The 25350-nt window shown below is 38.6% G+C and overlaps 1 protein-coding gene across 1 annotated transcript in view; it reads right to left on the bottom strand.

The window, feature by feature from the left end:
- Positions 1–484: 484 nt before the first annotated feature.
- The window catches only part of LOC111186131 (uncharacterized), a 66024-nt gene continuing 41158 nt past the window's right edge, over positions 485–25350 (bottom strand). Inside the window, 1 exon segment of the mRNA XM_089911243.1 lies at positions 485–1182. Coding sequence (XP_089767369.1) covers positions 695–1182 — 488 coding nt within the window. The 3' untranslated portion in view covers positions 485–694.

Raw genomic sequence — 25350 nt, 5'->3', positions numbered from 1 at the left:
TCTTGACGTTATTGAGTCTCCCTATCCATGAAGATGCAGTATCTCCCCATTGATTTAGTTCTTTTATTTCATTAATCAGAGGTTTGCTCATATAGATCTTATTTTGTTAGATTTATACCTAAGTATTTTTTTTTGATGTAATGCAAATGTTATTGTGTTTTGAATTTCAAATTCCACTTGTTCATTGTTAGTACGTAGAAAACAATTGACTTTTATATATTAACTTTGTATCCTGCAACCTTGCTATAATTACTTATTAGCTTTAGGAGTTTGTTTGATCCTTTTGGTTTTTCACATAGATGATTATGTCATCTGCAAACAAAGACAATTTTATGTCTTCCCTCCCAATCTGCCTGTGTACATTCTATTTCCTTTTCTTGCCTTACTGCATTAACAAGGACTTCCATTATAATGCTGCAAAGAAGTGGTGAGAGGGGAATGTCCTTTCCATATACCTGATCTTAGTGGGAGATATACATCTTTTTTGTGTGTGAAAAAAAGATTTAGAGAGCATCTTATTATGTCAACACACTACTAGATTTTTAAATACCATTGGTTATCTGTGACAAATAGATATAAAATCAAACATTGTTATTTATGCTATTCAAGTCACATCTCTCTCTTAGCACACTCTAGCACTGGGCATGGCCTGGAGTCGAAGCATCAGGTGTGGGTAGGTGACCTTCATGGAGCCTCACATGGCAAAGAGGATGAGGAAGGTGACCACCAAACAGAAGAGCCCCATAGACTCAGACAGGGCAAAGCCCAGAATGGCGTAGGAGAAGAGCTGCTGCTTCAGAGATGGGTTCCTGGCATGGCCAATGATCTAGCTGCCAAACACTGTGCCAATGCCGGCCCCTGAACCAGACACACCAACTGTGGCGGCTCTAGCGCCGATAAACTTGGCCGCTGTGTCAGGGTCCCGGGAGACAACACTGATCCGGAACTCCCGCCTGGCCACGGGGAGTGGGACACTGCTGTAGGAAGGCTGTTCAGATGGGACCTCTGGCCTCCTCAGGAAGGAGGCAGACACAGGCCTGAGCAGACCCCTAGTACAAGAGCAGATCAGAGCAGGAGGAGTGAGTAGTGCCCCGGTGGTCTGCGTTTTTTCAGTCTGCACTCCCACTGCGCCGCTGCCCCTGCTCGGCCCATAGTGCTCGCCCGGCTTGAGGTGACTGACTCCTCAAGTCACATATATCTCTTGCAAATTCATTTATTTCAGTCTCGACTGATAGGCAGTCTTCTGTTTTTTTTTAAAGTGTTACCAAATGTGCAATGGCAAAGTGAAAGTAAGATTACATAAAAAAGAAAGAAAAATATAGCTAGTATTCAAAGTTCTTCACAAGTGAAGACCTTAATCTACTGTTCTGAATTTACCTTTTGCTGTCCCCTGGATAAACCCTTCATCAGGGTAGACCTATATATTGCCTGTTCCCAAAATATATTGCACTAGGCTTTTTGTTGTTGTAAGGAGGAGATTCGTTCAGGTAATCTTAAGATAAAAGGGGTTTATTGTAAATACCAAGGACCTAGACTTTGTTTTCTGATGTCTTTCTGGGTGATTGCTCTCTATTTTTCTCCCCCGTGTTCAATCTTCTCTGCCTTCTCCAGTATAAATTCTGGAGGGAGGGCTTCCCCTGTGGCGCAGTGGTTGAGAGTCTGCCTGCCGATGCAGGGGACACGGGTCCGTGCCCCGGTCCGGGAAGATCCCACGTGCCGCGGAGCGGCTGGGCCCGTGAGCCATGGCCGCTGACCTGTGCGTCCGGAGCCTGTGCTCCGCAAGGGGAGAGGCCACAACAGTGAGAGGCCCGCATACCGCAAAAAAAAAAAAAAATTCTGGAGAGAGATAGTCTGATTGGACTAATTTCCACTGCTCCAGTAGGAAGAGTCCTTTGAATTGGGCCACCCCATGAGTCAAGACCGTGGAGTTGCTGCCCTTGGGTCAGGCCCACTCTGGTTTACTCAGTGGCCATTTCTGAGTAAAGAAAAAGTAGCACCACTGTCATGGGTAGGCAGTTTCAGTGAGAAGAATGAGATTTTCTGTGTGACCCTGGGACTGCTATGTCCAAGACGTGTCTAAGGTGTTTCTACCTCTCTGCCTTTGTTGACGCTTATTCTCTTATCCATAGAGCATTCCCTATGAATTTACACATATTCTGATTTTACCAAGCTGAAATATTAATGAGTTAGGTAGGCAAAGCCTGCCCCAAATATTGCAGTCTACTGATATCTTCCGTCTTTGAATTTTTAGTGGATCATCACGGAGCACAGTGATGATTTGAGGACCAAGGAAGTGAAAGGCCTAGAGAGGAATAACTTTTTCAACAGTCTGTAAGAATGCAAAAATAAAAATATTTATTAAATTTGGAATTGAATTTATTCTGGGCTTGGAGGTGTGGGGAGAAGCAACGTGCACTAACAAGGACAACAAAGATTACTGAATTCTTTAGATCTCACCAATGATTTACTCAGGTGTATGTGGTTTACATTCCCTATCTCCTTTATACTCTAGTAAATCTGTGCTTTTTTGTTTATTTTTTAATTAAAGTATAGTTGCTTTACAATATTGTGTTAGTTTCAAGTGTACAGCAAAGCAGTTTGGTTATACATATATATGTATATTCTTTTTTATTTTTTACATTATAGTTTATTATAAGATATGGAATATGATTCCCTGTGCTCTACAGCAAATCCTTGTTGTTTATTTTATATATGGTAGTTTGTATCTACTAATCCCATACTCCCAATTTATCCCTTCCCTCCTTCCCCTTTGGTAACTATAAGTTTGTTTTCTGTCTGTGAGTCTGTTTTGTTTTGTAAATAAGTTCATTTGTACTGTTTTTTAGATTCCACTTATAAGTGATATCATATGGTATTTGTCTTTCTCTCTGACTTACATCACTTAGTGTGATAATCTCTAGGTCCAACCACATTGCTGCAAATGGCATTAGTAAATCTGTGCTTTTGATCTCTATGTTGTGGACCACAGCAGTTAGTATTCAAAGTAATTTTTTTGACAATTCAGATATGACATATTTACAAGAAAAGGACAGCAGTTGGAATAAGCTAGAGAAAAAGAAAAAAGGGATGGGAGAGGACATGAACCAAAAGGTGCAGGACTTGAAGGCAAAAATCTCCCTCTCGTCACTTCCCTGATGGTGCAGTGGTTAAGAACCCGCCTACCAATGCAGGGGACATGGGTTCGAGCCCTGGTCTGGGAAGATCGCACATGCCACGGAACAACTAAGCCCGTGTGCCACGACTACTGAGCTTGTACTCTAGAGCCTGCAAGCCACAACTACTGAAGCCTGCATGCTTAGAGCCTGTGCTCCAAAACAAGAGGAGCCACTACAATGAGAAGCCCGTGCACCACAACGAAGAGTAACCGCCCACTCGCTGCAACTAGAGAAAGCCTGCATGCAGCAACGAAGACCCAATGCAGCCAAAAAAAAAAAAAAAAAAAAAAAACTCCCTCTCTTTGGTCTTTGGAAGCAGCACCAGAGAGTTACCCAAGATGGTGACAGCAAGGGATTCACTGAGGAGTTCCCCAGGCACCAAAGGACTAGGCTTATTTGCTCTTCTAATATAGTAGTTTACATGTGCATTGGACTAACTAGTTTATCCCTATGGAAAAAAAGAGAATGAATAAGAGAAGACTAATGTACACATTTTGAACATAAGAAAGGTGATACAAAATAAATGAATTTTACTGGTGAGAAGGAATGAATGGATTCTTTGTCCACAGTGACCTTGAGGTAAATAGAAATAATCTGTCCTCAATGATGTACTCATTTATTTTCATGAAGTATCAGGTCTCCAACCAGTTGATCTTGAAGTCTATCTTGTTGATTTCTGAGCCAGCTGACTAGATTTCCAGCAGAGGGGACCTTACAGAAGGTTTTTCTTCATAGATAGGTGGTCTCATCGACTGAAGTTCCCTTCCTCTTAAGGGTTTTGAGGGGTTTATAGAGAGTAGCTTTTCCTCAGGAAAATTTAGGACTAATTTAGCAAAGTATCATGCCCCTTATTATTCATATTTATGGAGTACTTAAGGAGTCTTTCTAGCTGCCACATTTTAAAGAGAGTCTTGGTAAATTGGAGTATGTTTAAGTAAGAGGCTAAAGGATAGAGGAGAGTTGTTAAAATATTGGGGACTCTTCATGTAATCTTTTTTAAAATTGAGAACAGGGGTTAAATTTATTTCCTGTAGCTTCAGAAGGCAGACGTTGGATTATCGGGTGGAAGCTGCAGAAAGCAGGTTTCTGCTTAAAATAAGAACTTTCCAACACTTGGAGTTGTTTGAGAGTGGAATTGGCCACCTTGTGAAGCAAGGTGTATTAGTCTGCTGCTAAAACAAAATTCCATAGCCTAGGTGGCTTAAGCAAGAGAAATTTATTTTCTCACAGTTCTGGAGGCTAGAACTCCAAGGTCAAGGTTCTGGCTGATTGAGTTTCTAGGGAGAGCTCTTTTCCTGGCTTGCAGATGGCTGCCTTTTCGTTAAGTCCTCACATGGTCTTTCCTCAGTACATATATGGAGGGAGAGGGAGAGAGAGAATGAGTGAGTGCTCTGGTGTCTCTTCTTATGAGGACACTAATTCCTGTCAGATCAGGGCCCCTATGACATCATTTGATTTTAATTGCTTCCTTAGCAGCTCCATCTCAGCCACATTGGAGTTAGGGCTTTGGCATATGAATTTTGGGGGAACACAAACAAAACAGGAGAACACTGTGTTTGGAGTGTTTAAATAGAAACTGGTTGCCATCTGTCAGGAAAGTTTTAGAGGGCATCCTCAGACTAGGAGAGGCTTGGCCAGATGATCTCAGTTTTCTTAAATCTGAAGGAACAAGGTCAAGCTGTAGATTTTTGAAGATAGGCATATATTGGGGCACACATTTGAAAAAAAAGGTTTGATTTTATTCTGGAAACTTGTTAGGAACCAAAATTATAGGTGTTGGAAAATCATAGTGGAAGTAAAGAAAACCTCTTACCTCTAGAGCTGCCTGTACTTGGTTAGCTATGAGAATTGAAAGCATTAGAATCTACCTAGATAGAATTTCCAAATATCTTAATCTTCATAAATAACAGAAATAAAGGGAATACATATGTATTTGTCATGTAGCTGGTTCTTTAAAGGACAAATTCATAATAACATTATAAATATGTTGTGTAATTATTGGATGTTGATAACTACTTTCTGAGAACATAAACCTCATTTCATTTTATTCTTCAGCACGTCCTGACAGAGTTCCTTTCTCAGTAGGCAGTGAGGTAAATTTTGCTTCTGTTAGGATATCGGAATTGGAACTAATAACAATCAACATTTGAATGACTTGAAAACATTCTTTATTTATTTATTTATTTTTGGCTCTGTTGGGTTTTCGTTGCTGTGCGCAGGCTTTCTCTAGTTGCAGTGAGCGGGGGCTACTCTTCCTCGTGGTGCGAGGGCTTCTCATTGCGGTGGCTTCTCTTGTTGCGGAGCATGGCCTCTAGGCATGCAGGCTTCAGTAGTTGTGGCTCCTGGGCTCAGTAGTTGTGGCTCGCGGGCTCTAGAGTGCAGGCTCAGTAGTTGCGGCACATGTGCTTAGTTGCTCCGTGGCACGTGGGATCTTCCCGGATCGGGGCTTGAACCCATGTCCCCTGCATTGGCAGGCGGATTCTTAACCACTGCGCCACGAGGGAAGCCCTTGAAAACATTCTTATATACAGGTTTATTGCACTGGAATTTGAATGCTTTTAGCATGAAAAATAGATGATAGTCTACATTGTTCAGTGTTGTTGATGACCATAGATTGGCTACTAGGTGGATGGTCATCTTAGGTGCTTGGTATTTACTTTGGGTCACACAAAAATTTATACTTTATGCTAACTGCAGCAGAAAAAAATATTTGGTTTGTGACAAGAAACGTTAGAAACGTATAGATGCTATACATCATATAGTTTTCTACCTTCCCTGCTTAGTTGATTTCCTACTATTTTACAAATGTAGAGGAATGAAGGGCCAAAAGGAAAGAGAGAAATAGAAAAGTTTTATCCTGATATAAAGGAGAATGTGAATTTTATTTTCATGGTATGTTATTCTTTTGTTTTTGTTTTATTATAAATTTGATACATGCTTATTATAGGACACTTGGAAAAGAGTGCATTCTTTTTAAACTTACCATCTGTTACCTCAAAACTAGATTTTTTTTTTTTGGATAACTTGAACTCATCCCTTTTGATCCAAAAGTATAAAATAAAACTACAACAGTGTGGTTTACTTTAAAAAGAACTTCAATTTTTAGAGTTAAGAACCTAAAAGCATTAAAAATATAAGAAAATCTTCAAATTAATTTTTTATCTTTTGGTGCCATTTATTAAATTATTTTGCCCAAGAAATTAAAACAAGTCACAAACGAGCCAAAAGTTAAGGTGTTAAGATCGTTCATATCAAGATTATTGATGTGAAAGCCTGGAATATTATTTGTATTTTGTTCAAAGAATTTAATTATATTATAGGCATATTAGTTATACTGTAATAACTTAGAAAAGTAGTTATGACATGTAGTTTTTATCATTATTATTTACCCTGCAAACCCTTTGTTAAGAGTTTTATGTCATCATGCCATTAGTTATTAAAATTTAGATAGGAACTATTTTGTATTTTGGTTTATCACATTGCTGAATAACTAAATCATAGAAGCTCAAAGACTGGAATATAATTAGAGATGATTTTACTCAATTCCATCTTTCATAGATGAGAAAACTGAAGCTCAGATGGAGATGAGATAATTTCCTCCATTGAGTAACTAGCAGCTCCCCTGCCTTCCCAACCCCATCGGGTTTCATCACATTTCATTGGTGGGGTTTGTGGAATAATGAATTGTTGATTTCCCCCACCGCAATCCAATGTGTTGGAAGATATATTAACAATGCAGGAGACTCTGAAGTGCTTCTATGACAAAAGTGGATTTCATTTTAGGACAAGCCATAGAAGGTCATGAAAATCCTTTGGAAAGTTTTCATGCAGTTAAGAGTTAATTTGTATAGATTTCTAACTTGGAAGTCATAAAATCAATTGCTGTGTAGTAAGATTTCATTTATAAGAATTTGATGTATTTAATGCAGTATTTTGATAGACAAGTCTGCTGTTGTCTGGAAGAGGATCAGGTCACTTGTTGGAAGATATTCAATTACTTAAATGAGTAATAAAAACAGAGTATATAGTTATCCTATTTGTTTATTGCTTTGCTTATTCTTAGCCAATAAAGTAAAATCAATCCCATAAGAAATACTCCTGAAAATGCAATTTAAATATAATTAAGTGCCTAGAATGCTTATAGGGGAGTACAATATCCAAGCCTGAATTTAAACTTAGTGATTTTCAGGCATCAGGTTTAATTTCTTTCGTCAATATGAGTTGGTGGCTGTTTTCCTCTTGAGCCAAGGGAGGTACTGAATGCAGGGGTAAGAAGCACTTTCTTCTGTTGCCTCTAATTATTCTAGCTGGGAATCAATTCTTTTTTTTTTTTTCTTTTGCTGTACGCGGGCCTCTCACTGCTGTGGCCTCTCCCATTAAGGAGCACAGGCTCCGGACGCGCAGGCTCAGCGGCCATGGCTCACGGGCCTAGCCACTCCGCGGCATGTGGGATCCTCCCGGACCGGGGCACGAACCCGTGTCCCCTGCATCGGCAGGCGGACTCTCAACCACTGCGCCACCAGGGAAGCCCTGGGAATCAATTCTTAAGTACTTTCATCAAAGAATGAACTTGCTGCCAGGAGCCTTATTTGCCTGCCAGCATAAAAGTTTGGGTATAGATTTCATTTTTTTGCGGTACGCGGGCCTCTCACTGTTGTGGCCTTTCCCGTTGCGGAGCACAGGCTCCGGACGCACAGGCTCCGGACGCACAGGCTCAGCGGCCATGGCCACCAGGGAAGCCCCTGGGTATAGGTTTTTTTATTTCAGGGTAATATAGCGCTTTCCAAGGAGGAGACAATGGCAGAAATTGACTCTATAGGCAACTGTGAGACAGAACAATAAAATGATCCTGGGCTATAAGAATTAGAAGATAATCAAGTTTGAATGCTAGTCCTAGGACTTGCAGGCAAATGACTTTGGGAAATACTAATTGCTTTGAGACTTAGGAAATACTAATTGCTTTGAGCCTTAATTTGGCCATCTATGAAATGAGTATAATAATATGTTTGTTATAAGAATCAAATGGGGCTTCCCTGGTGGCGCAGTGGTTGAGAGTCCACCTGCCGATGCAGGGGACACGGGTTCGTGCCCCGGTCTGGGAAGATCCCACATGCCGCGGAGCGGCTGGGCCCGTGAGCCATGGCCGCTGAGCCTGCGCGTCCGGAGCCTGTGCTCCACAACGGGAGACGCCACAACGGTGAGAGGCCCAAGTACCACAAAAAAAAAAAAAGAATCAAATGAAATAATGAATGTCAAGCACCAATGGCAGTATATGGTGCATGTTACATGTCTTATTTCCCTCCCTGTCTCCCTACAAATTCAATTCTACTTCCTTCGGATTTCTTTGGAGACTAAACTGCAGAATAACTGAAGTGGGGACAGAGCACATTGGGCTACCACAGAAGCCATCTGTGGACATTGCCTTTAAATACAATTGAGATTACCATTCTCCACTGTGTCCCCTTCCTGACCCCTGCTCTAACTTCAAGCAGTGCAAATTCAATTAGTTCCAATTCCCAGAAGCCTCATCTTTTACTTAGAAACTTGACGTGATGATAACGAGGCCTTCATTCCAGGTTGAAGTGATCCAAGATTTTTCCCAGTTGCTTATAGAGTCCCAGTGCTCAGGTAAGGTGGGTTACTGTTATTCTCTATGAAAGATGAACAAGAGCCACAGATGCTAAAGTAAGATAGATGTCAAGGTCCAGGGACAGGATCAGAAAGGACAACTGTATTAATCTTTTAAAAAATATGGTAAAATACATATAATATAAACTTTACTATTTTAACCATTTTTAAGTAAGTGTACAGTTTAGTGACATGAAATACATTCACAGTGTTGTGCATTCATCACCAACATCCATCTCTAGAACTTTTTTTTGTTTGTTTTAACCTCGCTAAGCAGCATGTGGGATCTCGGTTCCTTGTCCAGGGATTGAACCTGGCTGGGCCCTTGTCAGTGAAAGCGCTGAGTCCTAAGCACTGGACCGGCAGGGAATTCCCTCTATAACTTTTTATTCTTCCAAAACTGAAACGCTATACCCATTAAACAATAACTCCCCACCCCCACCACCCCCAGCCCCTGGTCACCACCATTCTACTTTATGTCTTTATAAATTTGACTATTCTAGATACCTCATGGGTGGAATCATACAGTATTTGTGCTTTTGTGACCAACTTATTTTGCTTCCCACAATGTCTTCAAGGTTCATCTATATTGTAGCATGTGTCAGAATTTCCTTCTTTATTGCGGCTGAGTAATATTCTATTGTATGTATATATCACATTTTGTTTTGCCATTCCTCTGTCAATGGATACTTGGGTTGCTTCCATCTCTTGGCTATTGTGAATAATGCTTTTATAGACATAGGTGTATAAATATCTGTTCAAATCCCTGCTTTCAGTTTTTTGGAGTATATACCAAGAAGTGGAGGGCTTCCCTGGTGGCGCAGTGATTGAGAGTCCGCCTGCCGATGCAGGGGACACGGGTTCGTGCCCCGGTCCGGGAAGATCCCACGTGCCGCGGAGCGGCTGGGCCCGTGAGCCATAGCCACTGAGCCTGTGCGTCCTGAGCCTGTGCTCTGCAACGGGAGAGGGCACAGCAGTGAGAGGCCCGTGTACCAAAAAAAAAAAAAGAAGTGGAATTACTGGATCAAATGATAGTTATATTTATAATATGTTGAGGAGTCCCCAAATTTTCCATAGTGATTGCAGCATTTTACATTCCCACCAGCAGTGCACAAGGGTTCCAATTTTTCTATATCCTTGCCAACACTTGTTATTTCTTTTTTGTTGTTGTTGTTTGTAATGTCATCCTAATGGATGTGAAGTGGTAGGTTAATCCTAAAGAAATGATGCATAATGCATAACCTGTCTAGGCTCCAAGCACATAGTAGGTGCTTGTTAAATGAATGGGCAAGAATTCACATTTCATATATGAAATGAAATATCATTAGAGTATAATCCAGGAAGTATTACAACTTATTCATCTATCCATTAATGAAATGGAGTGTGTGCCATGCACTATGTTAATTATTAGGAGTTCAAATTTCAATAAAAATTGAAGCCAAGACAAATGTTGTTCCTTCTCTCAAAGAGCTCACAGTCTCTTATCTCTCCAAGGAGGGAAGCTGAGTCACCAAAATATGACAGCTTAATTAATGAATCCTTATAAACATCTAATCCTTTTGGCACTAGAGTCCATATTTTTCAAGCCACATTATAATTAGTATAATTAGCCACATTATAACTAGATACTATATTCTAGTTTTTGTGACACATGTATTTTCTTTTACCAATTAGTAAATATAATACTTACATGTACATACCTCCACACATGTATACATATATATGTATAAACTGTATATATATACATATATATACATATATATACATATATACATATACATATATACATATATATACATATATACATATACATATATATACATATACATATATATGTATATATATGTATATATACACATACATATATACATATATATACATATACATATATATACATACATACATATATATATATATATATATATATATATAGTTTACTTCATTGGATTCAAGCCCTCTAGAATTCTGGGAGTGAAATAAGCCCTAATGGTTATTAGGCATCCATTGCATGTAATTAACTTCTCATTGCATCTAGAATGGTAGTAATTATTTGCCATCCTTGAGAGAACTGAGAAATAATCTCTCAAATAATTTTCTGTATTCTGTGTTCAGATGAAGAACCCCTGTTGAGAAAGTCTGCCTCAGTGACTTTCCACTTTTGAGTGAAATAATAAAATTGAGCTTCTGAGCCTGCAAAGCTGAGGACTGTTCACTGGACCATGATAATGGCAGAAACATGCAGGAATCAGTCAACTCTGCTGTCACATTACTGCTCTTACTTTCTGTATAAATTCAGAAAGATAAGGTGGAAACAAATTTGCAGCTGAATCACAGTCTGGTTTTCTTCCTGTAGGAGAATGGGCTTATTTGCGAGGGGGCGGGGTCGTGGTGTTTGGGTTTATTTGTCTTATGCCCGAGTCAACAAAATGCTGTAAACAATCATGCTGCCATTTTGTTTATTACACTGAAGCCATGCATTGAACTGCCTCCCTGAACAAAAATGTACATTACTTTTGCTACTGGGATCAGTATTGCTCTTTCTACCTATTTAGTTCCATTTATTTAAGAAGTATTTTTTGAGATCCTACTGTGTCCCCATTACTAGGCTAGGTAGTATTTGATAATACTTTGATAATACAAAGGTGAACTGATCCTGTGGTCTAGTGGTGGTGAAAGACAAATGAACAGGCAGTTATAATTGCTAAGTATTAATAAGTGAGAGGAAGCACAGGATGCTGAGATAGAACAGAAAAGAGACCCCTAACTCAGACCAGAAGAATCAGGGGGAAGACCTCCTGGGGAAACTGATGGCTAAATTAAGACCTATCAATTTAATAGGAGTTAGCTAAGCAAGGAGAGGGGAAACTCTTTTTAGAAGAAACAGGACATACAAAGTCCCAGCGTGGATAAGCATACACTCTTAAGAAAATGAAAAAATGTGAACGTGATGGTTTGAGACCAGATTGCGAGGGTGTGAGATGAAGCCAGAGAGATAAGCAGGAGCTCACTAATCTAGGATATTATAATTCCTTTTTGGGACTTTGGTAGCTTTCTGGATATACAATGTGGGGAAAAAGGGGGACTCCCTGGTTTCTGGCTTGGCCACTGGATTAGATGGAAAACACTAGGAGTATCAGGTTTCCTAGGGAAGACAGTAAGTTCAATTTTAGATAATTTTTTTTGAGGTGCCTGTGCAACAAGCAAGAAGGCTTTTGGGGTGAAAAGTTTAGGGGGAGATTAGGGGAAATTATTGTTGTTGATGTTTTAATTCTTGCCCTTATTGCCAATCCTCTCTTAGGATGCCACTATAAAATAAATAATTTGTGAATTAGAGATATTTCCTGTGGGATTGGATCCAAAGCATATAACAAGCAGGAGTATATAACTTGCTGCTTCTTGGGAGCATAATGGGCTGAGGTAACACTGTTTTGATTATCACTTTCTGCCAACAGCTAAACGATTGCTCTTTCCTATTTACTTAAATATACACATGGTTATATATACATAGATAAGGTCTTGATATATCTGTTGGTGTGCTCATCTTTAGGAAGTGGGTTTAGTTGGAGGAGAGGGAAGTATTACTTTATATACCTCTATATTGCTAGAATTTTTTTTTACACAAAGCACTTTATTTTTATGAAAATAATAAAATGAAAATTATTTAGTAAATAATTGAGTAAAAATTTTGAGTACATTGAGTTGAAAAAAGTAGTTAAAGTGTTGGGGAAGTTTTGAAGGGCAATGCAGAAGACCCAGAAAGAAAAAAGAAAAGACTGGAAGTGTGATAGGAGGTGTGGGGATACTCCACAAACTACATGGAACAGGTGTTTCTGCCTTCCTGCCTCCCTAAGTGGTATATCAGGAACTATGTGTAAAGAATGTTTGTCATTCAGTTGCTGCTGCTTATTTATTCTCCTGTAGCAAGCCTCCAACATTATACCTGTTAGCAAGACTGATGCTCAACCGGCACTCCCTGGTAGGCTATAGTGGTTATTTATAGCTAATGTCTGTTATGGTTGGTCTGATTACTGGTTGTTATTATCACTACTGCTTTAGTTATTTATACTCTCTGGCATCACTGATTTAGAAAACCTTTCTTGGCATCTGCTTGTTTTCCATCTCCTTTCCAGTTGAACTGTCAACTCCTTCTCTGTTTTTCCAGTGTTCCCTGATAGATGTCTATCATGGCTCCTGTGGTGGGCTGAACAATGACCCCCAAAGGTATCTGGTCCTAATTCCTGGAACCCTCAAATGTTACCTTATTTGGAAAAAGGATCCTTGTAGATGTGATTAAGTTTAAGATCTTGAGATGGGTTATCCAGACAGGCTGTAAATGCCATTACAAGTGTCCTTATAAGAGATAGGCAGAGAGAGATTTAACACACATACACAGGAGAGAAGGCAATGTAAGGTGGAGCCGTAAGTGATTTGAAGATGTCGGCCTTGTAGATTGGAGTGATGTGTCCACAAGCCAAGGGATGCTGAAAGCCACTAGAAGCTAAAAGAATTAAGGGACAGATTCTCCCCTAGAGCCTTGGGAAGGAATGCAGCCCTGCTAACGCCTTGATTTTGATCTAGCGAAACTGATTTCATGCTCTTTAACTCCAGAAATCGGAGACAATAAATATCTTAAATATACTGAAAACCTATTGTTTGTTGTTTATTTGAAATTCGAATTTAACAGGGCAGGCATTCTGTATTTTATTTGGTAACCCTAGATAGAGATCTTGCGTTAATCTTCGTATTACTATTTAACAGCATTTGGTAAAATGGATGTTTGGTGAGTAAATAAATAACCTAATAATTTTACAAATAGTTAAAGAGTATTTTTATTATTGAAATTTCCAAATATATTCAAAAGTAGGGAGAATAGTGTAATGAAGCCCCATGTAGGGATCACCTAGCTTCCACAATCATCAATGCATGGCTAATCTCACAGTTTTTAAAACAATACTTTGTTTAAAATAAGCAACTCTGGTGGTTTTGTTTTGTGTGTGTATATTTATGAGTATGTGTACATTTGTACAGCAAAAGAGGGGTGTGGTAGTAATAGCATTGAATTTCAAGATACTGTATCTTTCCAAAAGAATCCAGAAATTGGAGAATGATAAGCATTTGTATATGAATGACAGGAGAGCAAAACGAGACTTCTACGATTAAAGGAGCTTGCTATAGAACGCCGGGTAAGATAGAAGACGTGGCCAATATTTTCCAAGTATAAATTGAAACATAGGCACAGAGACTGGTAAATATAACTTCTGGTAGTCTTGTTCTGCTAAAAAAGCAGTTCATGAACCCTCAACTAGCTTTGCTGCTAATTTCACCTCTCAGAATAGCAAGGAAGCAATCAAGAGAATGGACATCCAGAACTTGATTCTGAATGCCAAGGAAGAACAGGTTGGAAACGTGGACGTGGTTGGCACTGAGGGAGGGCATGACCACGTGGTCATATCATCCCAGAATATGAAGTTGCCAAGGAACGGAGGGCTGGGCTTAGTTACACCATGGTTTGTAGGAAAAGTAGGCTTCAAAAATTCAGGTTTAATTGCATCATAAGGATGTTGAATGATGTGCAGGTGCCAGAGAAACAGAAAATTCTTTAAAAAAGAAAATTTTACAGTTAAGCTTCATACATTTTTATGGGAGGAGAATAAACCAGAAGGCATCTGTAGTAGTTGCTGTTGGTTGCCCATCCTCATAACAGGTACTGTGAACCAGTGAAGTGGTCCAGTCCAGCATCTCAGCCGAGAGAGCCTTTTCTTTTTCCAGCTTTATTGAGGTTTAATTGACAAAGAAAATTGTATATATTAAAAGTGTATGAAGACACAAGAATGAGGAAAGAAAAATGAATAGGAAAAATAGGTCAGAGAAATGTACAAAATGTGTCAGAGAAGAAAGATTACTTGTTTGCTTACAGGTCAATCAATAAGCATTTATTGTTGTTCTTTCACTGTGCACCTCAAAATGATACTTATTTCTTTGGGACCTGAAAATTCTTTAAAATGTAAAAGTAAATTTCACAAGTACCATGGCTTAGAAAGGTCACTTTTCTCTTATACCTTCTTCAAAGATTGTTGTATTATTTATATAAATACCAGTTATTAGTATATTAATTATTGGTAATTGTAATATAAAAATATCTTTAATATAGAGAAAATATATCTAAAAAAGTTAGGGATTCAATTTTGATTCTTATAGCAACGAACCTTTATAGAGCCATTGCTACGTGATAGGTAGTATACTAAACACATTATACCCATTAACTAACGTAATTCTCTCCACACCCTCTAAAAATAGATGTTATTTTAATCTCCATTTTATAGTTGCGGAAACTGAGGCACAAAGATGTAGAGTAACTTACCTTTAGCTAGTAAGTAGCAGAATAGGGTTTTGAGTCTAGAATCATAAATGTTATATAATATTCCCTAATTATTCTACCAAGATTGCTGTCTATGATGAGAAGTATTCAGTAGAAGAACCCAGGTCTTGTATGTGATATCATAGATGTCAGCCTCACAAATTAAACTAATCGGGAAAGATGTCTGAATTAGTTAAAATCTGATTTAAAGAAAGATTGAAAAAATTACATTCTCTATTTTGACATACATTCTTTGGCAGTACTTCAAGACAGAGTAACGAAGCACAAGAAAATGTCACTAAATAGGAATAATTTGAAATCAATAATCGTATGTAAATGGATATTTCTTAAGTAATCAAAAATTCTTATGATAATGAAAATAACCTTAGTCTATTTATAATCCTCTTTAAAGGTTGTACAATGTGATGATTTATTCTATGTATGTATTGTGAAAGGATAACCAAAATCAAATTAATTAACACAGCCATCACCTCACATAGTTACCAACTTTTGATTTGTTTTTTTTTTGTGGTGAGAACGTTGAAAATTTACTATCTTAGTACGTTTCCAGTATACCATATAGTATTATTAACTATAGTCACAATGCTGTACATTAGATCCCCAGAACTTATCATCTTACAACTGAAGGTTTACACCTTTTGACCAACATCACCCCATTCCCCTCACCCCCAACCCCTGGCAGCCACTGTTCTATTCTCTGGTTCTATGAGTTTTCACTTTTCTAGATTCCACATATAAGTGAAATCATACAGTGTTTGTCTTTCTGTGTCTGGCTTATTTTACTTAGGACGATGGCCTCTAAGGTCATCCATGTTGTCACAAATGGCAGAATTATGTTTTTTTATGCCTGAGTAATATTTTATTGCATATATATACCCCGTTTTCTTTTATCCATTCATCCATCAACACTTAGCTTGTTTCCATATCTTGGCCACTGTGAATAATGCTGCAGTGACTTGGGAGTGCAGATATCTCTTCAAGATGCTGATCCCATGCCCTTTGTATATATACCTAGAAGTGGTATTGCTGGATTGCATGGTAATTATATTCTTAATTTTGGGGGGAATCTCCATGATGTTTTCCATAATGGCTGTACTAACTTACACTCCCACGAACAGTCTACGAGGGTTCCCTTTTCTCCACATTCTCACCAACACTTGGTATCTATCGTTCTTTTGCTAACATGTGTGAGGTGATATCTAATTGTGGCTTTGATTTGCATTTCCCTGATGATTAGCGATGGGCATTTTATTTTATTTTATTATTTTTTAACCTGTGAAAGTCAAGGTTTATTTGAGGTTGCTGTATAATTTTTCTGAGTTGTACAATAACCTTGCAAAGGAAGAATTATACACAGCTCATAAATGAGGAAACTGCAGTTAAGAACAATTTTGTGGTTTGCCCAGTTCCACACAGTAGGCAGTTTTGAAGTTTGTATCCTCCTTAACACCAAATACATGGTGTCTTTTCCAACAACAACAGCCAATTCTCCAATTCTCTGGCATCATCTAGGTATCCAAAAATTCAATTCAACTCTGATACTATCAGAGTTAGCTCATACCCCTCTGTCCCACCAGGCTACCCTATGTCAGACACCAGCCACAAATGGGTTGCCCAGGCTACCCCACATTTCTGCTCAGCTGACTACAAATCGGGTTTCCCACTGATATTGTACAACCCAGATTGGGCCTTGAACCCATGGTCTTTTATTTATTTATTTATTTATTAATTTATTATTATGTTCAATCTCCCAATTCATCACACCACAACCCCCTCCCCCCACCGCTTTCCCCCCTTGGTGTCCATAAGTGTGTTCTTTACATCTGTGTCTCAATTTCTGCTCTGGAAAACGGTTCATCTGTACCATTTTCTAGGTTCCACATATATGTGTTAATATACAGTATTTGTTTTTCTCTTTCTGACTTACTTCACTCTGTATGGCAGTGTCTAGATCCATCAACGTCTCTACAAATGACCCAATTTCGTTCTTTTTTTTTTTTCTTTGCGGTACGCGGGCCTCTCACTGTTGTGGCCTCTCCCGTTGCGGAGCACAGGCTCTGGACGCACAGGCTCAGCGGCCACGGCTCATGGGCCCAGCCGCTCTGCGGCATGTGGGATCTTCCCGGACTGGGGCACGAACCCGTGTCCCCTGCCTCGGCAGGCGGACTCTGAACCACTACGCCAACAGGGAAGCCCCGTTCCTTTTTATGGCTGAGTAATATTCCATTGTATATATGTACCACATCTCCTTTATCCATTCGTCTGTCAATGGGCATTTAGATTGCTTCCATGACCTGATTGTTGTAAATAGTGCTGCAGTGAACATTGGGGGGCATGTGTCTTTTAGAATTATGGTTTTCTCTGGGTATATGCCCAGTAGTGGGATTTCTCGGTCATACGGTAAAATTCTAATTTTATTTCTTTAAGGAACCTCCATACTGTTCTCCATAGTGGCTGTATCAATTTACATTCCCACCAACAGTGCAAGAGGGTTCCCTTTTCTTCATACCCTTTCCAGCATTTGTTGCTTGTAGATTTTCTGATGATGCCCATTCTAACTGGTGTGAGGTGGTACCTCATTGTAGTTTTGATTTTCATTTCTCTAATAATTAGTGATGTTGAGCAGCTTTTCATGTGCTTCGTAGCCATCTGTATGTCTTCTTTGGAGAAATGTCTATTTAGGTCTTCTGCCCATTTTTGGATTGGGTTGTTTGTTTTTTTAATATTGAGCTGCATGAGCTGTTTATATATTTTGGAGATTAATCCTTTGTCCGATGATTCATTTGCAAATAGTTTCTCCTCCCATTCTGAGGGTTGTCTTTTGGTCTTGGTTATGGTTTCCTTTGCTGTGCAAAAGCTTCGAAGTTTCATTAGGTCCCATTTGTTTATTTTTGTTTTTAATACCATTACTCTAGGAAGTGGATCAAAAAATATCTTGCTGTGATTTATGTCAAAGAGTGTTCTTCCTATGTTTTCCTCTAAGAATTTTATAGTGTCTGGTCTTACATTTAGGTCTTGAATCCATTTTGAGTTTATTTTTATGTATGGTGCTAGGGAGTGTTCTAATTTCATTCTTTTACATGTTACTGTCCAGTTTTCCCAGCATCACTTGTTGAAGAGACTGTCTTTTCTCCATTGTATATTCTTGCCTCCCTCGTCATAGATTAGTTGACCATAGGTGCGTGGGTTTATCTCTGGGCTTTCTATCCTGTTCCATTGATCTATATTTCTCTTTTTGTGCCAGTACCATATTTTCTTGATTACTGTAGCTTTGTAGTATTGTCTGAAGTCAGGGAGTCTGATTCCTCCAGCTCCGTATTTTTCCTCAAGACTGCTTTGGCTATTTGGGGTCCTTTGTTTCTCCATACAAATTTTAAGATTTTTTGTTCTAGTTCTGTAAAAAATGCCATTGGTAATTTGATAGGGCTTGCTCTGAATCTGTAGATTGCTTTAGGTAGTGTAGTCATGTTCACAATATTGATTCTTCCAATCCAAGAAAATGGTATATCTCTCCATCTGTTGGTATCATCTTTAATTTCTTTCATCAGTGTCTTACAGTTTTCTGCATACAGGTCTTTTGTCTCCCTAGGTAGGTGTATTCCTAGATATCTTATTCTTTTCACTGCAGTGGTAAATGGGAGTGTTTCCTTAATTTCTCTTTCAGATTTTTAATCACTAGTGTATAAGAATGCAAGAGATTTCTGTGCATTCATTTTGTATCCTGCAACTTTACCAAATTCATTGATTAGCTCTAGTAGTTTTCTGGTGGCATCTTTAGGATTCTCTGTGTAGAGTATCATGTCATCTGCAAACAGTGACAGTTTTACTTCTTCTTTTCCAATTTGTATTCCTTTTATTTCTTTTTCTTCTCTGATTGCCGTGGCTAGGACTTCCAAAACTATGTTGAATAATAGTGGTGATAGTGGACATCCTTGTCTCATTCCTGATCTTAGAGGAAATGCTTTCAGTTTTTCACCATTGAGAATGATATTTGCTGTGGATTTGTCATATATGGGCTTTATTATGTTGAAGTAGGTTCCCTCTATGCCCACTTTCTGGAGAGTTTTTATCATAAATGGTGTTGAATTTTGTCAAAAGCTTTTTTTGCATCTATTGAGATGATCATATGGTTTTTATTCTTCAATTTGTTAATAAGGTGTATCACATTGATTTGCATATGTTGAAGAATCCTTGCATCTCTGGGATAAATCCCACTTGATCATGGTGTATGATCCTTTTAATGTGCTGTTGGATTCTTTTTGCTAGTATTTTGTTGAGGATTTTTGCATCTGTATTCATCAGTGATATTGGTCTGTCATTTTCTTTCTTAGTAGTGTTTTTGTCTGGTTTTGTTATCAGGGTGATGCTGGCCTCATAGAATGAGTTTGGGAGTGTTCCTTCCCCTGCAATTTTTGGAAGAGTTTGAGAATGATGGGTGTTAGCTCTTCTCTAAATGTTTGATAGAATTCACCTGTGAAGCCATCTGGTCCTGGACTTTTGTTTGTGGGAAGATTTTTAATCGCAGTTTCAATTTAATTACTTGTGATTGGTCTGTTCATATTTTCTGTTTCTTCCTGGTTCAGTCTTGGAATGTTATACCTTTCTCAGAATTGTCCATTTTTTCCAGGCTGTCCATTTTATTGGCATAGAGTTGCTTGTAGTAGTCTCTTAGGATGCTTTGTATTTCTGCGGCATCTGTTGTAACTTCTCCTTTTTCATTACTAATTTTATTGATTTGAGTCCTCTCCCTCTTTTTCCTGATGAGTCTGACTAATGGTTTATCAATTTTGTTTATCTTCTCAAAGAACCAGCTTTTAATTTTATTGATCTTTGCCATTGTTTTCTTTGTTTCTATTTCTTTTATTTCTGCTCTGATCTTTATGATTTCTTTCCTTCTGCTAAATTTGGGTTTTGTTTGTTCTTCTTTCTCTAGTTCCTTTAAGTGTAAGGTTAGATTGTTTATTTGAGATTTCTCTTGTTTCTTGAGGTAGGGTTGTATAGCTATAAACTTCCCTCTTAGAATGGCTTCTGCTGCATCACATAGGTTTTGGATCGTGTTTTCTTTGTCATTTGTGTCTAGGTAGTTTTTGATTTCCTCTTTGATTTCTTCAGTGATCGCTTGGTTATTGAGTAACATATTGTTTAGCCTCCATGTGCTTGTGTTTTTTACGTTTTTTTCCCTGTAATTGATTTCTAATCTCATAGTGTTGTTGTGGTCAGAAAAGATGCTTGATATGATTTCAATTTTCTTAAATTTATAGACGCTTGATTTGTGACCCAAAATATGATCTATCCTGGAGAATGTTCCGTGTGCACTTGAGAAGAAAGTGTAATCTGCTGTTTTTGGATGGAATGTCCTATAAATATCAATTTAATCTACCTGGTGTATTGTGTCATGTAAAGCTTCTGTTTCCTTATTAACTTTCTCTTTGGATGATCTGTCCATTGGTGTAAGTGAGGTGCTAAATTCCCCCACTATTATTGTGTTACTGTCGATTTCCTCTTTTATAGCTGTTAGCAGTTGCCTTATGTATTGAGGTGCTCTTATGTTGGGTGCATATATATTTATAATTGTTATATCTTCTTCTTGGATTGATCCCTTGATCATTATGTAGTGTTCTTCCTTGTCTCTTGTAACATTCTTTATTTTAACGTCTATTTTATCTGATATGAGTATTGCTACTCCAACTTTATTTTCATTTCCATTTGCATGGAATATCTTTTTCATCCCCTCACTTTCAGTCTGTGTGTGTCCCTAGGTTTGAAGTAGGTCTCTTGTAGACAGCATATATATGGGTCTTGTTTTTGTATCCATTCAGCAAGCCTGTGTCTTTTGGTTGGAGCATTTAATCCATTCATGTTTAAGGTGATTATCGATATTTATGTTCCTATGACCATTTTCTTAATTGTTCTGTGTTTTTTTTTGTAGGTCCTTTTTTTGTCTTGTGTTTCCCACTTTGAGAAGTTTCTTTAGCATTTGTTGTAGAGCTGGTTTGGTGGTACTGAATTTTCTTAGCTTTTGCTTGTCTGTAAAGCTTTTGAGTTCTCCATCGAATCTGAATGAGATCCTTGCCTGGTAGAGTAATCTTGGTTGTAGGTTCTTCCCTTTCATCACTTTAAGTACATCATGCCACTCCCTTCTGGCTTGCAGAGTTTCTGCTGAGAAATCAGCTAACCTTATGGGAGTTCTCTTGTAAGTTGTCATTTTTCCCTTGCTGCCTTCAATAATATTTCCGTGTCTTTAATTTTTGCCAGTTTGATTACTATGTGTCTTGGTGTGTTTCTCCTTGGGTTTATCCTGTATGGGACTCTCTGCACTTCCTGGACTTGGGTGGCTATTTCCTTTCCCATGTTGGGGAAGTTTTCGACTATAATCTCCTCAAATATTTTCTTGGTTCCTTTCTCTCTCTTTTCTCCTTCTGGGACCCCTATAATGCGAATGTTTTTGCATTTAATGTTGTCCCAGAGGTCTCTTAGGCTGTCTTCATTTCTTTTCATTCTTTCTTCTTTAGTCTGTTCTGCAGCAGTGAATTCCACCATTCTGTCTTCCAGGTCACTTATCCATTCTTCTGCGTCAGTTATTCTGCTATTGATTCCTTCTAGTATATTCTTCATTTCAGTTATTGTATTCTTCATCTCTGTTTGTTTGTTCTTTAATTATTCTAGATCTTTATTAAACATTTCTTGCATCATCTCGATCTTTGCCTCCATTCTTTTTCCGAGGTCCTGGATCATCTTCACATCATTATTCTGAATTCCTTTTCTGAAAGTTCGCCTATCTCTATTTCATTTAGTTGTTTTTCTGGGGTTTTCTCTTGTTCCTTCCTCTGGTACATAGCCCTCTGCCTCTTCATCTTGTCTATCTTTCTGTGAATGTGGTTTTTGTTCCACATGCTGCAGGATTGTAGTTCTTCTTGCTTCTGCTGTCTGCCCTCTGGTGGATGAGGCTATCTAAGAGGCTTGAGGAAGTTTCCTAATGGGAGGGACTGGCGGTGGGTAGAGCTGGCTGTTGCTCTGGTGGGCAGAGCTCAGTAAAACTTTAATCCGCTTCTCTGCTGGTGGGTGGTCCTGGCCTCCCTCCCTGTTGGTTGTTTGGCCTGAGGGGACCCACACTTGAGCCTACCCGGGCTCTTTGGTGGGGATAATGGCAGACTCTGGGAGGGCTCACATCAAGGAGTATTTCCCAGAACTTCTGCTGCCAGTGTCCTTGTCCCTTGATGAGCCACTGCTGCCCCCCGCCTCTGCTGGAGACCCTCCAACACTAGCAGGTAGGTCAGGTTCAGTCTCCTATGGGGTCACTGCTGCTTCCTCTGGGTCCTGATATGCACACTACTTTGTGTGTGCCCTCCAAGAGTGGAGTCTCTGTTTCCCCCAGTCCTGCCAAAGCCCTGCAATCAAATCCCACTAGCCTTCAAAGTCTGATTCTCTAGGAATTCCTCCTCCCGTTGCTGGACCCCCAGGTTGCGAAGCCTGACCTGTGGCTCAGAACCTTCACTCCAGTGGGTGGACTTCTGTGGTATAAGTGTTCTCTAGTCTGTGAGTCACCCACCCAGCAGTTATGGGATTTGATTTTTTTGTGATTTTGTGATAGCGCCCCTCCTACCATCTCATTGCAGCTTCTCCTTTGTCTTTGCATGTGGGGTATCTTTTTTAGTCAGTTCCAGTGTCTTCCTGTTGATGATTGTTCAGCAGTTAATTGTGCTTGCGGTGTTCTCGAAAGAGGGAGTGAGAGCATTTCGTTCTACTCCACCATCTTGAAACAATCTAGCAATGAGCATTTTAAAATGTACTTGTTGGCCATTTGTATGTCTTCTTTGAAAAAATGTCTATTTATGTCCTCTGCCCATTTTTTAATCAGATATTTTTTGCTACTAAGTTGTGTGTGTTCCTTATATGTTTTGGATATTAACCTCTTATTGGATATGTGAGCAACCTAATTCTGTCGGTCACTCTTTCATTTTGTTGTTTGTTTTCTTTGCTGTACAGAAGTTTATTAGTTTGATATAGTCCCACTTGTTTAGTATTGCTCTTGTTGCTTGTGCTTTTGGTGTCCTATCCAAAAAATCATTGCCAAGAAGTTGTTTCCCTATGTTTTCTTCTAGGACTTTTACAGTTCCAGGTCTTACATTTAAGTCTTTAATCCATTTTGAGTTAATTTTTGGGTATGGTGTAAGATAAGAGTCCAATTTCAGTCTTTTACATGTAGCTGTCCAGTTTCCCCAACACTATTTTTTGAAAAGATTATCCTTTACCTATTGTGTATTCTTGGTGCCCTTGTCAAAGATTAGTTGAATGTATGTGCATGGGTTTATTTCTGGGCTCTCTATTCTGTTCCATTGATCTATGTGTGTGTTTTCTGCCAGTAATATACTGTTTTGAATACTATAGTTATGTAATATAGTTTGAAATCAGGGAGCATGTTGCTTTCAGTTTTGTTCTTCTTTCTCAGAATTTTTTTGGTATTCAGGGTCTTTTGTGGTTCCATATGAATTGTAGAAGTTTTTTTTTTTTCTATTTCTGTGAAAAATGCCATTGGAATTTTGATAGGAGTTGCATTGAATCTATAGATTGCCTTGGGAGTATGAATATTTTAACAATATTAATTCTTCCAATTCATGAACATAGGGTATCTTTCCATTTATTTGTGTCATCTTCAGTTTCTTTCATCAGTATGTTATGGTTTTCAGTGTACAGCTCTTTTACCTCCATGGTTCAATTTATTCCTAAGTATTTTATTCTTTTTGATGCTATTGTGAGTGGGATTTTTTAAAAAAAATTCTCTTTCTGATACTTCGTTGTTAGTGTATAGAAACACAACTTATTTTTGTACATTGATTTTTGTATTCTGCAATTTTACTGAATTTGTTTATTAATTCTAATAGTTTTCTTTTTATGGGGGGGTGTCTCTAGGATTTTCTATATATAAGAGCATGTCATATGCAAACGGAGACAATTTTACTTCTTCCTTTTCTATTTGGTTGCCTTTTGTTTTTTATTTTTGTTGCCTTGTTACTCTGGCTAAAACTTCCAGTACTGTGTTGAATAGAAGTGCAAAAGTGGGCATCCTTGTCTTGTTCCTGACCTTAGAGGAAATGCTTTCAGCTTTTTATTGTTGAGTACAATATTGGATATGGCCTTGTCATATATAACCTCTCTTATATTGAAGTACATTCCTTCTATACCCAATTTGTTGAGGGTTTTATCATGAAAGGATGTTGAATTTTGTCAGATGATTTTTTTGCATCTATTGGGATGAAACCAACATAGTCTTTTTTTTTTTTTTTAACATCTTCATTGGAGTATAATTGCTTTACAATGGTGTGTTAGTTTCTGCTTTATAACAAAGTGAATCAGCTATACATATACCTATACATATATCCCCATATTCCCCCCTCTTGCATCTCCCTCCCACCCTCCTTATCCCACCCCTCTAGGTGGTCACAAAGCACCGAGCTGATCTCCCTGTACTATGCAGCTGCTTCCCACTAGCTATCTATTTTACATTTGATAGTGTATATATGTTCATGCTGCTCTCTCACTTTGTCCCAGCTTACCCTTCCCCCTCCCCATGTCCTCAAGTCCATTCTCTACATCTGCATCTTTATTCCTGTCCTGCCCCTAGGTTATTCAGAACCATGTTTTTGTTTGTTTGTTTTAGATTCCATATATATGTGTTACCATATGGTATTTGTTTTTCTCTTTCTGACTTAATTTATTCTGTATGACAGACTCTAGGTCCATCCACCTCACTACAAATAACTCAATTTCGTTTCTTTTTATGGCTGAGTAATATCCCATTGTATATATATGCCACATCTTTTTTATCCATTCATCTGTTGATGGACACCTAGGTTGTTTCCATGTCCTGGCTATTGTAAATAGAGCTGCAATGAACATTGTGGTACATGACTCTTTTTGAATTATGGTTTTCTCAGGGTATATGCCCAGTAGTGGGATTGCTGGGTCGTATGGTAGTTCTATTTTTAGTTCTTTAAGGAACCTCCATACTGTTCTCCATATCGGCTGTATCAATTCACATTCCTACCACCAGCAACATAGTCTTTTGATGCTTTGTATACCTCAGGCACTGACCTAGGCATCGAGGAGCCCATTATAAAGGATCCAGACAAAGGTCCAGTGTACCAAGAGCCAATATTCTGGTTGCAG

This window comes from Delphinapterus leucas, chromosome 5, assembly GCF_059928025.1.
Source record: "Delphinapterus leucas isolate spDelLeu-1000000601 "Yukka" chromosome 5, BTC_Dleu_Yukka2, whole genome shotgun sequence".
Classification (NCBI taxonomy): Eukaryota; Metazoa; Chordata; class Mammalia; order Artiodactyla; family Monodontidae; genus Delphinapterus; species Delphinapterus leucas.
This window is presented reverse-complemented; position numbering and strand designations above follow the sequence as displayed.